Source organism: Chanodichthys erythropterus, chromosome 4 (assembly GCF_024489055.1).
Source record: "Chanodichthys erythropterus isolate Z2021 chromosome 4, ASM2448905v1, whole genome shotgun sequence".
In the NCBI taxonomy this organism is placed as follows: domain Eukaryota; kingdom Metazoa; phylum Chordata; class Actinopteri; order Cypriniformes; family Xenocyprididae; genus Chanodichthys; species Chanodichthys erythropterus.
Genome location: NC_090224.1, coordinates 1,018,523 through 1,036,617, shown reverse-complemented (window position 1 = coordinate 1,036,617; position 18,095 = coordinate 1,018,523). Strand labels below are relative to the sequence as shown.

Below are 18,095 nucleotides of genomic sequence, written 5' to 3'. Positions count from 1 at the left end.
ACCTAATTTTACTTCCTGTTTTCATTTTTTCTCAGAAAATTCATCTCGAAAGTAGGAAAAAACTTCAGTGCTGCCACGTCAGGATTACAGCTCTAGATAAACACCTGGCGAAATCCCAAAAGACACACACCAAATAACTAGAACAGAAGATTATCAGCCAAGCAGGAGGTTTGTTCCGTAATGGAGAACAAATATAACTTGAAGAGTCCAGGTATGTCATCGCATCTTTTCCACATCGTCGATATAAAATGTAATGTCATGAGTTATATGCTCTGAAAAGGCTTTATCATACATTCAGCCCCTGTCATGAGCTAGCTAGATTATTAGCCTCAGTTTCAGCAGCTCATTCAAGTGTCAGTAGCCCATGTCAGACTGTGTTGGAATGCATCTAACTGTTTTCTCCTGTTAGTAATCTGTGATCGAGCAAGCACTAACAAAAAAAGTACCATGCCATCTACGTACCATGATACATGAATATGGCTATCGTCCAATACCATTGTATAATTATAGTACCATAACTGTGCCATGGTACTTCTACCACCATAATATAAATGTTGTTTTGAGAGGGAACAAGCAAACATTGATACAGTCAAATATTTGTTTAGTTTGCCTGTAATATATGATTATTTTGCCAATCGGATACTATTTGTAATAATCAAATCACACATTCTTAGCTTGTTGCAGTGTACTTACACATTTAAGTACTGAGTAATATTACATAATAATAAAACTACATGTACTTAGTGTTAGGGTTTGGATTAGAGTTAGTTGCATGTAATTATGCATAATTTACAGTTAATATTATAGTAACTACTTGTAACAAATACAATGTAAATTAAAACGTTACCCATTTTTACAGTGGCAAAACGGTATGAAAATTGTTTATAAGTGAACATACACAAAAATATCCTTAAATTTACACATTGAAATGTATTAACGTTGTCACTAATGAGTGAAATGACATGATGTGCTACCTACATACATTTTCAGCACATTTTATACTTTTAATTTTATGCTATACATTTTGTAATTTCAAATTTTGTGTACCGTAAATCTTTAGACTAGTGCCTGTTTCTAGTCTATATTTATTGTTTTATAGTGGTGTCCTGCAACAATTTCACTATAGCCATTTGCTACATGCTTTGTTTTGCTAATTATTAGAGCTTGGATCTCGTAGGACGCTATGTGGTCGCAAGGTGGTACTATCCCAAGTCAAAAGAGTTCACCATCATGTCTCTTTGATATCCTAGTTTGATTCTCCTCCAGTGTAGTTCTGTGGGATTTCCCCCCCCTTTTTTGTCATCTAAGTCTAAGCACACATGATTTGAGAATCACTTATGTATGTAGTGCAGTTGGGATGGGTTATGCAGTAAACCGAGTGTATGGTCCAATATGAAAATTACTGTTGTTCATAATGAGTACAATAAAATTATTCAGTTTTGAGTGAGACTAATAAGTAAACCAATCTAGTACACATCATTATCATTAGCCCCATGCCTGATTCTTTGGGCCATTCAGATGTCAGTCATTATATCGAATATTTGTTGCAGATATTGACATAAGAGCACAGCTCAATGACAAATAAGTGTGTCTGTCTTTTGTCTGTTTTTTTCTTTCTGTTTATTAGCTGTGAAGAGGTTGATGAAAGAGGCAGCAGAACTTCGGGATCCGACTGAACATTATCATGCTCAGCCACTGGAGGTCAGACATAACTAATGTTATTATTATTATCTTTGTGTCTAATTATAATTTATTTTACTAAAGAATGATCATTACTTTCAAGTTATGTGAATGTTTTGATATACTTATAACGTATCTGTTAATGACCAATCAGCATATCCTTAAAGGGGTCTTATTATTCTCATGTACAGGTTCATAGTTTTGTTTTGGGGTCTACTAGAATATGATTACATCATTTAATGTTAAAAAACCCCCACATTTTTCTTACAATATACATTTACATTGTTGAGACACCTGTTTCACCCTCTGAACGCTCTGTCCTAGTTTCATTTCTTTAAAACACACCTTCCAAAAAACACTGTCTGCTCTGATTGGTCAGCTGGCCTCAGTCTGTTGTGATTGGCCTATCGCTTAGAGCTTGTGTTGGAAATGTAACACCCCTTACGGCAAGTATCAGCTCCGGAAACTTCCTGAAGTGCTGTAAACACTACTGTAACTATGCTGACTATGCCGTCAGTTTTGCCATAGCTGTTTGAGCCTGAGCCCAATGTAAATAAAGAGAACTCAAGACATGATTTAGGGAGTTCAGAAACACACTGTAAAACCCGAATACTCGTTCAGAATACTGAATTTTTTAAGACACCGATTACCTACATTTTTTTAAGAAAAACAACTGAAATCTTTTAAGTAAAGAAAAATATAAATAACAATCAAGTCCAACTGAAATGTTTCAAATTTTATTTAATGTTTAAATCCACTGTACTTAAAACTATTGTTTACCATACATAATATTTCTTATTTTTCAATTATTTTGATGCAGTGGTTGTAAAACCCAATAGGTTCAGAATACACAAAACATTTAAGTAAACAACTCAAAGATTATTTTATACTACAGAAATTTGGTAATTACAATTTAAATGAAATATTGAATAAACTAACACCTAATCTTTACGGTTAAGTGTTAGTTAGCGACAGCACACACTAATGTAACCATCAAAGAGACTATCACTATTTACTTGCATGAACTGTTAATTAACATGCAGTATTTATAGCCTTGAAGTTTCACAGCTCATTCTCAACCTTCACCACAATCGTAACCCTACAAAACTTCAACATCACAGAAACTCATTTAAATACCAAAATAACAGAACATTAAACAATGACACATCTTCCCCTGTATTAATCTTGTGCAAAAACTACCACTCAGTTTCAGCATTTATTCTCCCTTAGAGAGTGTGACGCAAAGCATGCTGGAAACTTGAAATCTGCTGCAACTCGGTTTAATGTTGAATGTATTCTTCTGTTGACATCGGTAATGTCGGCAACGATGTGACATTCATAACGTCACTTTATGTCGCTCAGTAAACTTAAAAATTAAGTATAAGGGTTTACTCAAAAATGTTGAGCTACACAAAAATAAAACTAAACTCCTCATTTAGAAAATGTAATTGTTTTAAGTTGCATCAATGATTTAACAGACTTTAATTGCAGTGTACTCAATTTTTATAAGTTAGTGGTACTGTTTAGGTTTACAGTGTACATGTTAACAGCATGCGCCAATGTAACCATCAAAGAGACTATCACTATTTATTTGCATGAACTGTTAATCATGATGCAGTATATTTAGCCTTAAAGTTTCACAGCCTATTCTCGACCAAACCATAGGCACTATTTACCACAATGGTAACCCTACAAAACTTCAAGTTTCATAGAAACACCTTTAAATACCAAAATAACAGAACAATATGCAATAATACATCTTTCCCTGTATTAAACTTAATGCAAAAGCACAAAATTAATGTTGAATGGATTCTTCTGATAACGTCAGGTAGAGCAACGACGTGATGTGGATGACGTCACTTTATGTCGGTCAGTAAACTTAAAAATAATAATCTTATAAAAATTCCACTTGTTTTATTACTGGATGAATCAGCGTTTTGAGCGAAACTCTTTAATGAATATGGAGCCCCGCAAAGGACATGCAAGAAAAATATTATACAAAAATTAATAAATCATGAGCACGATTTACTAATTAATTCCCTCGATTCACTAAATCGTGCGCATGATGTACTAATTTATTCCCTCGATTTATAAATCGTGCGCATGATTTATACGAAAATTTTATAAATTTATACTAAATAGTCATTTATAAGTATAAATTTAGTATAAATTTATACTAAATGGATTTATACGAAACAGTAAATCATGTTCACGTTTTAGTCAATCAACTGAACGAACTAATAAATCGTGCGCTTGATTTAGCTTACTATTTTTTTCCTGCATGTCATGTCAGGGGCTCCGTAAATGAATGAATTCAATTACAATTTTTTTTTTTAAGTCACTTGACACCATCTAGTGGTGAACAATATAATCGATACAATCATTATTTGAAGTGCCAGTTTACTTTCAAAAGGTGATTTGCTCTATTTTGACAAAAGTAATGATACTGTGTGGTTGAAAAGACGTTCAAAAGAATGTTGAAGGGTCAGTGGCAGCACCAATACAAATCTGAATGTTCTGGTGTGATTTTGCCAAAGGTTTGCATTTATGATCGCATTAAAGAGCAATGCTGAATAAGATTGCATGGGTGTTTGAATCAAGATCACAATCTTTTAATGATTAATCGTGCAACTCTAGTGCTTACTGATATATAAAATAACTCCCTTTGGAGTGACTTTGTGCATTGCAACTTTACAAACTTTTTTCATGCTCAAACAGCAACATTACACACTAAAGAAAGTTGAACATGGAGAAAAGCATAACAGGACCCCTTTAAGACATTTTATAGGGCTTATTGTCTGGTAGCTTTTGTTTAATCTGATGAGGCTTTACATGAACCCTAGATTAAGTACACCATGTAGACGTTACTGTTAAAGAAGTGTGAGTTTGGTCTCTAGCATCTGAGATGTTAGTTTTTCATGTTGAATTATCATGTTTTTGCTATACTCAGTGAACATCAGTGGGTGAGTGAATTGAGTATCTGACTCTCATGTGTTCATCAGGATAACCTGTTTGAGTGGCACTTCTCCGTTAGAGGACCTCCAGACTCTGATTTCGATGGTGGAGTTTATCACGGTCGGATTGTGCTGCCACCTGAATACCCCATGAAGCCCCCCAGCATCATTCTGCTCACTGTAAGACAATTTTTTTTACTTCTTAAACCAACTCTAAGGTCCTAATGCTGCTACTCAAAACCTGCACTCAGAACCTTCCGTCATGGTCCTTCACAGATTTTACTTAGGTTTGAGAATCAAGAAGTGATTCATATTCCATTAAAAAAATAGTATAAAGCATGGATTTGCACGACACTCATTTCCAAGAATGGATCTTGAATTACCATAGTTTTCTGCTATGCTATTGCATCTACAGTGCCTTGAAAGAAATGTTTTAGCTTTTAGAGAAAAAAAATCACTGTTCTTTGTACCACCATGGAATACTAAGACACTAATACAGACTACACTTCTTCCTATTGTGTTGTTCTTTCACATACATTGTTAACAGTGTGGAGTCATTTGTGAATAGGGATGCAAATTTCCAGTAAATTTCCAGAAACTTTCCAGGATTTTCTGGAAGTTTCTGGAAGTTTCTGGAAGTTTCTGGAAGTTTCTGGAAATTTCTGGAAGTTTCTGGAAATTTCTGGAAGTTTCTGGAAGTTTCTGGAAGTTTCTGGAAGTTTCTGGAAGTTTCTGGAAGTTTCTGGAAGTTTCTGGAAGTTTCTGGAAGTTTCTGGAAGTTTCTGGAAGTTTACTGGAATATTTCCACCCATTTGCATCCCTTTTCGTGAACAAAATTCTCTTATGAGTCGGTTCTTTGAGGTCCCTGACACACCAAGCCGACAGTTGGTCATCAGTGAGCATCTGTCAGGCTAGTTTTTGCTGTAGTCGGGTTCACCTCTCATTGGCAGGAGTTCGTCCAATTCAACATGTTGAATCTGCTTAGGTGAGAGACTGATTGACTTCAGTTTAGGGAGCGAGTTGGTGCATGAGAATAAAAGCAAAGGCAAGGAAGTCAAGATGGCACAGACAGAAGGCTGTTATAATTTTATGTCATCTTACCTGAACATTCGAATACACAGATTTTTTCATAATAACATGAGCCAACTGGAATGAAGAAAATGATCAGCATGATTGAAATTCAAAATGGCAAGCAAGTGCTGTTTTGTTTACAGTTTGTATATCTGCAGTCCTAGTTTCATTTTCTCTTTTTGAAAATGATTATAGACTATTGATACCTGCTGAAATAGACCGATATTTACGTATACAGGCTTAGAGCACACATGGTAGTTAGTTGACAGTCGCCTCTGTTGTCATAGTGTGATCAAGTATAGCTTTTTGGCCCAGATACAGCCAATGCGAGGTGACAACACAGTCGTCTTCCGTCGCCGCTAGTTCTTTTACGTTGGTTTGTTGTATTAGACTTGACCTTCCATTTCCAGGGCGAGGAATGACCCCCAAGTAATATCCAGTGTTTGACACATTTATCTTTTCCAAACAAACCAAAAATCATGAAGACCCATCTTGCACTACCATATGTAAGACCTCACATTATCTGATTGATGCAACGAAGTCATGACTTAAATTACTTATTGGTTGTACACATGACAAAATGTGGTTAAAAATACAAAAATGTGCATATATTAAACATTATTTTTATGTATTTTTATATAGTTAGGAAAAATTATTGGGGGTTCCTCAAGTTAATGGAATCCTAATGGAATCTTGTACAAGATCTCTCTTTTCTCATTTTAGCTTTCTAGCTTTCTATCTTGCTCTATATCTTCCTTTACATGTAGTGAAACTACATTTCACTGTATTTGAATTTTAAATGAGTTACAGGTGGTCATTTGTTGATATTTGGATTATGTTGCTCTTTACATAAAAGTAAAATGCATTTGTGCAGTCTTTAGAAAGGGCCTTTAAAAAAAAACAACTTTTTTTCTTGATGGCTCATTATCAGAAATCACTCTCAAAATAATAGTAAATTACCATTAAATGCTATATATTTATAGATTCAGTTTAGTTTTTTTCTTCTGCACACTATTGTTTTTATAGTAGCTAAAGGGTTAGTTCATCCAAAAAATGAAAACTATCCCATAAGGTTGACCTCTGACCCATGTATGAAGTAAGATGCAGGTGTAGCGTAAACTTAGGTGAGAGTTGATGCCTTTCGCGGTTCAAACAAATAGGGCTAGGCAACAAACTCAAGCTCCTCTTGTCTTATATCGAAATCATCTGTAATTTCTCTTTAAAATTTATAATTTTAGACTTCTAATTCATGACAGCCACACAGGATGAGTGAGTAAATTATGGGATAATTTTCATTTTTGGGTGAAGACTTCAGTGGAACTGCTAGTTTTCATCTTTGTAATAGATTTTGTCCAAAATAGTTGATATTGAAAATAATTTTTCACTTTCTTATATTAGGTGTCTTATATTGGGTATCTTATATTTTTGGGAAGAGGTTCAGAGTGGAGGTTTTTCTTTGTCCTCCTTGTCATCTACTGATTTCCTCTTACCCTAATCATTCTTCTGTTGTCCTTCTCTGTTGCTCTTGTAATTAATAAAAGACGTTTCTATCTTCCTCAGCCCAATGGAAGGTTTGAAGTTGGGAAGAAGATCTGTCTGAGCATTTCTGGTCACCATCCAGAGACATGGCAGCCGTCATGGAGTAGTGAGTATCTTCATGAATTACATTTATACCACCTCTAAAAAACTGAAATAATTTCTTGAAATAATTTTTTTTAACATTGATTTATTATTGAGTTAACATAGCCTTCACCCAGACATGTTCTTGACATGAAATGAATCCACTTGCTGCTATGTGACACACATATACACATCTGTTTACAGCAGGTTTACAGCGCATCTGGTCCAACATTCATCCTTTAGTTGCCTTTTTTATCCAACGTTAAGCTGTATGTTTTTCTTTGTGTCAGTTCGGACAGCCTTAATAGCAATCATTGGTTTCATGCCGACTAAAGGGGAAGGAGCGATAGGATCTTTGGATTACACTCCTGAGGAGAGAAGAGCTCTTGCTAAAAAGTAAGACATCTGTCCTCTACCTCTTTATTTTCATCTGTTGCATTCATCTGACAAAATACCATCATTGTAACACACACACACACGCACATCACTAAATCCATAGTGCATATCATATGTGATGTGTCAGGCAGGGACTTCTGGGAAATTTTCACCATAAATTATATGGTAATTCATAGGTTTTACTTGTAAAAAAAAAAAAAAAAACATACATTTCACAGCATTTAACGGTAAAATTACATATAACACTGTTAAACCATTTACAGTTTTTCACCATGTATGGTAACTCACAGTTAACCAATTAATAAGTGTTACATCCACTTTTTATATGTCTAGAGGTATTAGAGGATATAACATAAAGATAAAAAGATTTTTACATAAAATAAGTAAATTAAATTAACTAAAGAAAGGAACAGTTGCCAAAAGCCATCATGGATTCTTGCATTATTATAATAAATCTTAAGTATAATTTATGATATTTAAGACAGTAGTGAAATACAACCAAATGATTATTTACAAAATGTATACAAGTTACAAAAAAACAAAATCAGAACACAGGAGAGAGGGATAATGAGTGGTGTTAAATGAAGGAAAACAACGAAACAAAAAAATGCTTCCACCTTCTCATAAGTTCTAATCAAAATATTCGGTGGAGAAGGGCATATAGTTCATCATAACATTGTAATTATACATTATATACATAATTCACCCACTATATTGATAAATGTACCAGATTTTTTTTATATAGAAAAATTTCCAACAGAAAAATATACCGGGATAACCTGGCTTCTCTTGACCGCCCTCACGTTGATGAGATTGGTAACAACATGTTTGTGTCGTAGAGAACAGGGGTGATTTCAAGCCCCGTTTTAGAGACAGTCTTTGTCGTTTTAAGGACAAATTGTGTTGACTGATGAATTTGCTCATAGTTTGTCTTAAAGCATATTAAAAACATCACATAGACATATAAAAAACATTAAAAACTTGATTTTCAGCCCAGGGGGTCTTAAACAATATAAAACTAAGTGAATAAAAATAATTATGAAATGATTGTTTCACTGAAGAATGAAGCAATCAGACGGACTAACAAACACTAAACAAGTCATAAGACAAAATGAAAGAAAAACATTCCTTCATTCAGGATTGTCTGCATTGGTTCAGAGTGAAAGTAGAGAGAAAATACAACTAAAATACAACACTCACAATGTAGCAAACAGGTTTTTCCTGCAGCTTTTTTTTTTTAGTAAAAGTTTTAAACATGGAATATGCATATAAAGTAGCATGGTGTTGTTATCAATGTGAATGTGTATGTCTGTGTGTATGAGCTGTGTGATGGACTAGCCATTCGTCCAGGGGGTTTCCTGGCCTGCTGCCTGAGACACTGAGATAGAATACATAAGACAAGCGGTTTGGAAAATGGATGGTATTGTTATCTGATACATCACTGATACATACTGGGACAGGATTTTTTTTTTTTTTTTTTGGCGTTTTCAGTTTAGATGCTCACTACAGTGAAACAACCACATACTGCCCCAGAGACTAATAAGTCATTATCATATCCAGCTGAGGCCTCATTTCAGCAAGTGTGGACATGCTGTGTCCTTTCTAAACACACAAATACATCTAAAGACAGAAGGAAATGTGACAGATTGTTGTTCTCAGCGACATTTCTCCAATCAACACGTGCTGATTAAACGACAACCCCCATCACACATACCAGCACATGAAAATTACACCCAAAATCTGTGGCCACCATCTTCATGTACTCATACACTACCAGTCAAAAGATTGAAATCATGAAGATTTTTTTTTATTTTTTATTTTTTATCTTGCTGTTCAACTTTTAAATACTTGGTCAGCGTCTGTGCTACTGCTTTGATAAAACCTCCACCTTCCCCAGCTCCACCTGTATAGATCTGCTATGGGTAATTCATGTATACTATAGAACAGCAGAAAAATGTCTTTCTCACAGCTGTGTGTCGTGTATGTATTGGCATTGGCAAACCCTGTACTTGGCCAACAGCAGCAACAGTATAGCAGATCTATTCTGCCAAGACCAAACATATTAACATTGTCATATGCATTAACATGCTGAACTATTCAGAGATTGCCATGACAGAAATATATAGTGCTCATAAACGGCTGTTGAGATAGTAGGCTTGGACCTGGAAATAGTTTGCAGTATGTCACGAGTTAACAAGTAGATTAACCAATTAGCATCCCGAACTGCAATTATTTTTTTAGTATTCTACATTCTGTTTTTCTATCAGAATGGGGAAATCATTAGCATAATTGAGGCTATTGATTTTATTTCTATTGATTTTCTGTATGTGTGTGGTTTGTTTGTCAGGTCTCAGGATTTCTGCTGTGAAACGTGCGGCAGCTGTATGCGCTCCGCTCTGCTAGCACTCTCTCCTGACAGTGACCTGCGACCTGTTGACCCTCAGGCACACAGACTAGCCCAGCAAATCAGCTTTAAGGTGAGACTTTTCATGACATTCCACCTCAACATCCAAAATATTAGATTTTCATAATGATAATTATGGTAAGAATAGGGTAAAACGTTTAGACATCACCATACTTCCTCAGTTGATTGATTACATTAAGAATTTATTTGTATTGAAAGTTTTCTGAAATGTTATGTTTAAATATGCAAATGAGGAATTATCTAATTCAATTTGTGCTACTTTGCATCAATTTCCAGAACAGAAATCTAAACATGTTCAAAATTGTTGTTTCACTTGATTGACGTATTAGAGTAATGGGTGAAGATCCTCCTTTGTGCCAGAATCCATTATCATTGAAGCATATTTTGATGGATTGTGTTAGTTTGAAATCTGTTAGAAGAGTTTTCTGTTGACATTTATGAAAAGATTTTTAATGAAGTAAGGCCTGATTTATTTCTAGAATGTTTATCTAAGATTAAATTTAAAAATCTAATAATTTTTTTTTCCCTTTTATAAAAAAAAAAAAAAGTCTTGTTCTCGCCATGAATATAGCTGAGGTAGCTCGCATGGCGTTAAAACATAAACAGACAAAAATCACCCAAAAATGAAAATTCAGTCATTAATTACTCACCCTCATGTCGTTCCACACCTGTAAGACCGTCGTTCATCTTTGGAAATCAAATTAGGATATTTTTTATAAAATCCGATGGCTCAGTGAGGCCTGCATTTCCAGCAAGACGATTAACACTTTCAATGCCCAGAAAGCTACTAAATACATATTTAAAACAGTTCATGTGACTACAGTGGTTCAACCTTAATGTTAGCGACGAGAATACTTTTTGTGCGCCAAAAATACAAAATAACGACTTTATTCAACAATATATAGTGATGGCAATTTCATGAAGCTTCAAAGCTTTACAAATCTTTTGTTTCGAATCAGTGGTTCAGAGAGCGTATCAAACTACCAAAGTCACGCCCCTCAGTGGTGAACCATTGAAATTTTAAAACACTTAAGATATAACAAAGCCTTGTTTACTGAAATCACGTGACTTTGGCAGTTTGATACACGCTCCGAACCACTTATTCAAAACAAAAGATTCGTAAAGCTTCGAAGCTTCATAAAGCAGTGTTTTGAAATCGCCCATCACTACATATTGTTGAATAAAGTCGTTATTTTGTTTTTTTGGTGCACAAAAAGTATTCTCGGCGCTGTAGTCACATGAACTGTTTTAAATACGTCTTTAGTAGCTTTCTGGGCATTTGAAAGTGTTAATTGTTAATTGTCTTGCTGGAAATGCAGGCCTCACTGAGACATCGGATTTTATGAAAAATATCTTAATTTGAGTTCCAAAGTTAAACGAGATGGTCTTATGGGTGTGGAACGACATGAGGGTGAGTAATTCATGACAGAATTTTCCTTTTTGGGTGAACTAACCCTTTAAAAGTTTTTACAAAGGGAAATTTCTCTTTTTATCACTCCATGATTAAAAACTCACCATATTTGTAAGAATAAAATGTATAAAATCAGGCAAATGATATATGAACAAATCTCTGCCCTTTTAAAGATGTAATTAGGGGTTAAAAATACTCAATATTCAGTAATATTATTGATTTGACTGCACTGACACTATTGAATGGGAACAAAACTTGAACTGAATTGAGCTGGACGATGACATCACTGATTTCTGCAGACCTACTTTATAGCTGATTGACTTTTTCATAATTGACGAATTTTGCAACATTGACATTATTGAACTGAACTGAATCAACATTGTACTGAATAATGACTATTGTCTTTACAGCACAAGTTAAATTTCTTTTATCTGATGAAATTTGCATCTATTATTTTCCTGTTTATCACTGTAAAGCTGCTTTAAAGCAATCTGTATTGCATAGAGCGCTACAGAAATAAAGCTGACTTGACTAAATGAAATCTACAGACGGTAATAAAATAAACACTTAAATCTCAAAATTGACTAGTGCATGACAAAATATTTTGTCTGTAGTGTTTTGTCAGTATAGGTCCATTAAGCTTTTTGCATTATGACAATTTTCATAAGAATTAAGCACATTTACACCCCAATTCTCATTTCTTTATTTTGAAAAATCTGTCATCAGGCCGATTCCAGCTCATCAGCTGCAGACAGTGGCAGTTCTGCAGCAGCAGCAGCAGCAGTGGATTCCAGTAACAGTGAGAGCTCGATTACAGAAGAGAGAGAAACAGAAGAAACTTCTGTGTCTTCAGCTGAGCAGGTGGGACAATAAACACTCGTACCCTCTCACACTCTTGCACATCATCTTTTCTTGTTCATTCTGCTGTTGGGGATGAATGGAAAATACTTCATGATGATGAGACTGGTAGATTTTTTGCTAATGACTCAAGCTCTAGTTTGAAAACATAATGATTGTGTGGGGCATGTGTATCCAGCACCGCTGTCCAGTAGCATCTGCTCCCAGTGTGTCTGTAATGATCTTCAGTCTCTTTCTTCTGGTCTAGACTGAATCATCATTGGTGGATGCTCAGACATCAAGCGAGGGTCCATCCGTTTCAACAGCTCCAAGTCCACGTCAGCGGCGCTCACAGAACCAAAACCAGAACCAGTCCCCGAGATACCCCACATTCACGGCATCCCCCGCTGCCCAGCACCCACCGCAAGACACCAGTCACACGGGCTCAGCCGTCCTCATAGTTCTCCTCACACTTGCGCTTGCTGCGCTCATTTTCCGTAGAATCTATTTGGCCCACGAGTATAAGTTTGATTACGAGCTGTGAACTCTTTCTACACCACCAGAAACCTGCTACTGTCATTCTGTCCACGTCCAGATCTAGCGCACCCTCTGTCTTATCAGGCCAGATGTGTGTTTGTCCTTCCTGGACACCCTCCCAGACCTTTGTGTCTTCATAAAATGGAACAAGATTTCTAGATGTATCTTCAGAACAAAACCTGAAGGGGGCGAATCTCAGTAAGCTTGTCAAGAACATGTCAATGGAAACTTGTTTTCGCCACAGGGAAATAAAAGGTAACTACGACTTTTTATTAAATTTCTAAATTTATTTTTTCTCGCAGTTGCAGTTTATATCTTGCAATTCTGAGCAGGAAAGTCACTAAACTCGCACTTGAGAGAAAAAAAGTCATAATTGTGAGCTGCAATCCTGCAATTCTGACTTTAAAACTCGCAAAATTGCGAGATAAAATTGAAATGACCTTTTATTATTATTATTTTTTTTTATTTGGTGGCAGAAACAAGCTTCCATAGATTTCACCCCTGAAAAAAACTAATTTATATTTTACATAAAGACAGTGAAGTCTGTTTTTGGACCATTAAGATTTTTTTTATTGATTGTAATGTGACAATTATGCCCTAGCTATTTTAAATGTTAAGTATTTATGATTCATGGTGGTAATTATTGTACTGCCTTTTAATTTTGGAAAATTTTATTTAAAAAAAAATCAAAGAAAAATCTTTGTGTCTGGGCAGACCATCTAGACACCTTACTGAAAAATATCACATGTATTTAGAACTGGGTACTGTTCTTGTTTTCTTTATGCAAAAAATAATGAATAAAATTACTTTTTGTTTTGGGGTGAAATATGACAAGAGGCTTTCTACAGTTCCTGCAATATATTGAGGGTTTAATCTCAACCTGTTTCCCAAATAATGCATTTCAGTACCAATGTACAAAATTTGGTATTAGACTGAAACAAACTAAAAACCTGAGAGTTTTGCAGACGTCTGATGTGCTTCTGAAATGTATGTGTCTCAGAATTGATCATTTACGCACTATAATAATGTAGGCATGGTTGTAATATTGTATTTTACTTTTAAACAGTTAAAAAACATATCCACTTGGAAAGATGAACCTCTCTGCCTGCTAATTTTCAGAAAACATTCAAGCAGTCACAACAATAATGTTTTTATGTTTTACAAATATTTCTTAAACTCAGCAGCATAATACATGAATTAATGGTGTAGACAAAAGCTATACTGCCCCTATGTTGAGAGACAACATCATGTTTTACTTCCTTAAGCAACAACCAGTAGTTTTCTTTTATAACGAATAAACCTGAATTATCCATATCGGTTTGCTCTTTTCACTCTGTCATGTAGGGTTTGAAGTACTTTGCTGCACTGAAGTGATAATATTAAACTAGGCATGCAACCTGCAGCATTTATTTTATTGACATGAAGGGTAAGAGTGTGTGGCTTGGTTGTTACTTCTCAGACTTTGACCTGGTGGGCGATAAAACCACCAGCCATAACAAGAGAACAAAAAAAAAAAAAAGGCCAGTAACCAACCAAAAACACCCTAGAGTTGTGGCGGCACAAGAACTGAATCTAGTAATTTTATTATTTTCATGTTTCTCTATTTACTCCATACATCGATATGTGCAAAATAGTTTGGCTTATAAGATTGTGTTAAATCATTTATATATTATATCAACATACTGTATAAGGCTTTGACATTTAATGTCGGGCATTGTGATTGATGTCTACTACTGTTACACAGATGATCATTAAAACATTTAAATGAATCAGAGATTCAGATCCAGTTGCATTTTTCTCCATTTGTCCTCTCTATTCCTTGAGTAGTCTTCATCAGGAAAACTGCAAGATAGAAAACCTCTGATGGTGTTACATTCATGCAGCATACAGTAGCAGAAGTTTAACATGCCCGCTCATTTTCTCCACATTTTAGAATAACAGTAATCAAAACTAGGAAATAATACAAATTGTAGTATGGTAATTATGTTCTTCTTCTTCGTCTAGATTGCAGCTCACTCTGGACATTCACTCAGTGAACTTCATCATGTGCATCATGGGATGCTTTCTGAAAAAAGTGTGCTTAACTGCTCCCACTTTATATTAAGTGGCCTTAACTACTATGTACTTACATAAAAAAATAAGTACAATGTACTTATTGGGTTCATATTGAATTGTAAAACACTTTCTGCTATTGAGGTGGGATACGGGTAAGGTTAGGGACAGGTTTGGTGGTATTTGAAGGTTTAAGGGTAGGGGTAAGGTGTAAGGGATGGGTCAACAGTGTAATTATAAATGTGATTACAAAAATTAATTACAGATGTAATTACATGCAGGTGTTTTTTCAAATATAAGTACAATGTAAAAACATGTATGTACACAATAAGTGCATTGTATAAAATTATTAATTTAAATGTAAGTACATAGTAGTTAAAGCCACTTAATATAAAGTGGGACCATAAAACTCATTGGTAGTAATTTATATTAAAATTCCAATATTCTAAAAAACTCTTTAAGTAAGCTTGGCTCATGATCATGAGAAATGAAGTTACTGGCTACATGTAGAATAGTGTTACTCATTGAGTGGCTCGCCAATTTTTCTTTTTTTTAATCTCCTGTCTGTTGTTTAGCAGTTTGGGTAGTTCTTTAATGCTTTACTAACTATCAGAAGAAACTAACCAGGTGTAAATTCCAGTTGCACAGATAGGGTTCGTTGTAACACTGCGTTACAATGTGCCCCGCTATTAGAACTATTAACTTCCAGTTACGAAACAACTGGCATAGTCAACTTTTATGAATATATGTTGAGAAACTATGGAAAATAAATGTGAATAAAGACTGAGAGGAAGAACATGAACATATGAACATTGAATATTATTTCAAGAAATTTACAGAAATTTCCTTTGCATATAAGGAACAGCTGGAGGACCAATTTGCAACTTATTAGGTCAATTGGCAACATGATTGGGTATAAAAAGAGCCTCTCAGAGTGGCAGTGTCTCTCAGAAGTCAAGATGGACAGAGGATCACCAATTCCCCCAATGCTGCGGCAAAAAATAGTGGAGCAATATCAGAAAGGAGTTTCTCAGAGAAAAATTGCAAATAGTTTGAAGTTATCATCATCTACAGTGCATAATATCATCCAAAGATTCAGACAATCTGGAACAATCTCTGTGTGTAAGGGTCAAGGCCGGAAAACCATACTGGATGCCCGTGAACTTCGGGCCCTTAGACAGCACTGCATCACATACAGGAATGCTACTGTAATGGAAATCACAACATGGGCTCAGGAAAACTTCCAGAACGCCAGTTGTCGGTGAACACAATCCACCTATAGGTCAAAAAAGAAGCCATATCTAAACATGATCCAGAAGCGCAGGCGTTTTCTCTGGGCCAAGGCTCATTTAAAATGGACTGTGGCAAAGTGGAAAACTGTTCTGTGGTCAGACGAATCAAAATTTCAAGTTCTTTTTGGAAAACTGGGACGCCATGTCATCTGGACTAAAGAGGACAAGGACAACCCAAGTTTTTATCAGCGCTCAGTTCAGAAGCCTGCATCTCTGATGGTTAGGGGTTTGCCTGAGTACGTGTGGCATGGGCAGCTTACACATCTGGAAAGGCACCATCAATGCTGAAAGGTATATCCAAGTTCTAGAACAACATATGCTCCCATCCAGACGTCGTCTCTTTCAGGGAAGACCTTGCATTTTCCAACATGACAATGCCAGACCATATACTGCATCAATTGTAACATCATGGCTACAAAGGATCTGGGTACTGAAATGGCCAGCCTGCAGTTCAGATCTTTCACCCATAGAAAACATTTGGTGCATCATAAAGAGGAAGATGCGACAAAGACCTAAGACAGTTGAGCAACTAGAAGCCTGTATTAGACAAGAATGGGACAACATTCCTATTCCTAAACTTGAGCAACTTGTCTCTTCAGTCCCCAGACGTTTGCAGACTGTTATAAAAAGAAGAGGGGATGCCACACAGTGGTAAACATGGCCTTTTGCCAAATTTTTTGAGATGTGTTGATGCCATGAAATTTAAAATCAACTTATTTTTCCCTTAAAATGATACATTTTCTCAGTTTAAACATTTGATATGTCATCTATGTTGTATTCTGAATAAAATATTGAAATTTGAAACTTCCACATCATTGCATTCTGTTTTTATTCACAATTTGTACAGTGTCCCAACTTTTTTGGAATCAGGTTTGAGTATGGTTCAAAAACAGTATAGTATTTACTATTACTATAGTATTTTTTCATGTTACGTTACTGGATGTAACTTTTGATACTTTGCTGTAAAAGTGGTTCTCCTGTTGAATTTTTCCTATCAGTGTGGCTCTCGTGAAAAAAATAGTGAAGACCACTGATGTAGACTGAGCTCAAAAAGCAATTTTAAAATACAAAGACTCATATGGGTGAGACAAAAATGGCCAATGATGAGTCACATAAAATTATTTCAGTATTCTAACAAACTCAACATTTCTTTGACCTTTGAATGGTTTATGGTGAGTTTATGAAATGGATGTCAAAATCTCCAGTGAACGCATATGCGTAGCTAGCAGTTGAGTGCGGTCTATTGCTTTATAAGACGATGTCTCGAGTTAAGTCTTTTAAAACGCGTAAATCTCGACACCCCAGCGCTCTTTTCTTTTCCTTTCCTGTTCAACGCCGACAGTTCAGCTACAGTATGTGTGGAGTGGTTAACGACTCGATGTATCGATTGAATCGCGATGTGCGGGGCCAATCAGAGCGCGCGTTCAGCTCCAGCGTTAAGCAGCGCAACGCAGAAGTAACTTCATTCTGTATGAACAGCTGCTGACTGGAGGATGGTGAGACGAGATGCTCCTCAGCGTGGGTGACTGTCTAATCTTAACCTTCACAATGTCTCACTTTATAGAAGTTGGGTTTCTTCTGTTGTACATGAGTATATGCTGTCAGTGCGGGAAGATGAAGCACGGCATCAGGAGAACATCAGTACAACATCACAAACTCGGAAAGTAAGTGTCATTTTAACTTATTATCTCAGTTTTAACATAAGCTCGGAATGTGTGTAAGCATACAGAAAAACAATGAGATGATGTCAGGGCAAAATATTATTTGTAGGCTATTTCAGGTTGCTCAAAGAAGTTGGGAGATGTGCTAGTTGTCATAAA

The 18,095-nt window shown here is 35.6% G+C and overlaps 1 protein-coding gene across 1 annotated transcript; it reads left to right on the top strand.

Moving 5' to 3' along the window:
- Positions 1-25: 25 nt before the first annotated feature.
- Positions 26-14,705, top strand: ube2j1 (ubiquitin-conjugating enzyme E2, J1). Its single transcript, XM_067382940.1, has 8 exons — positions 26-211; positions 1,628-1,701; positions 4,683-4,814; positions 7,266-7,350; positions 7,616-7,721; positions 10,069-10,198; positions 12,284-12,418; positions 12,663-14,705. The coding sequence occupies exons 1-8, from the start codon at positions 181-183 to the stop codon at positions 12,936-12,938; spliced, it is 969 nt and encodes a 322-aa protein (XP_067239041.1). The 5' UTR covers positions 26-180; the 3' UTR covers positions 12,939-14,705.
- The last annotated feature ends 3,390 nt before the right edge of the window (positions 14,706-18,095 follow it).

What these genes read in the sequence shown, in the direction of transcription:
- ube2j1 (XM_067382940.1), top strand. Translation starts at nt 181, where the DNA reads ATGGAGAACAAATATAACTTGAAGAGTCCAG. An exon ending in ATCATGCTCAGCCACTGGAG is followed by an intron (nt 1,702 to 4,682) that starts GTCAGACATAAC and finishes TGTGTTCATCAG; the next exon opens with GATAACCTGTTTGAGTGGCA. An exon ending in AGAAGAGCTCTTGCTAAAAA is followed by an intron (nt 7,722 to 10,068) that starts GTAAGACATCTG and finishes TTTGTTTGTCAG; the next exon opens with GTCTCAGGATTTCTGCTGTG.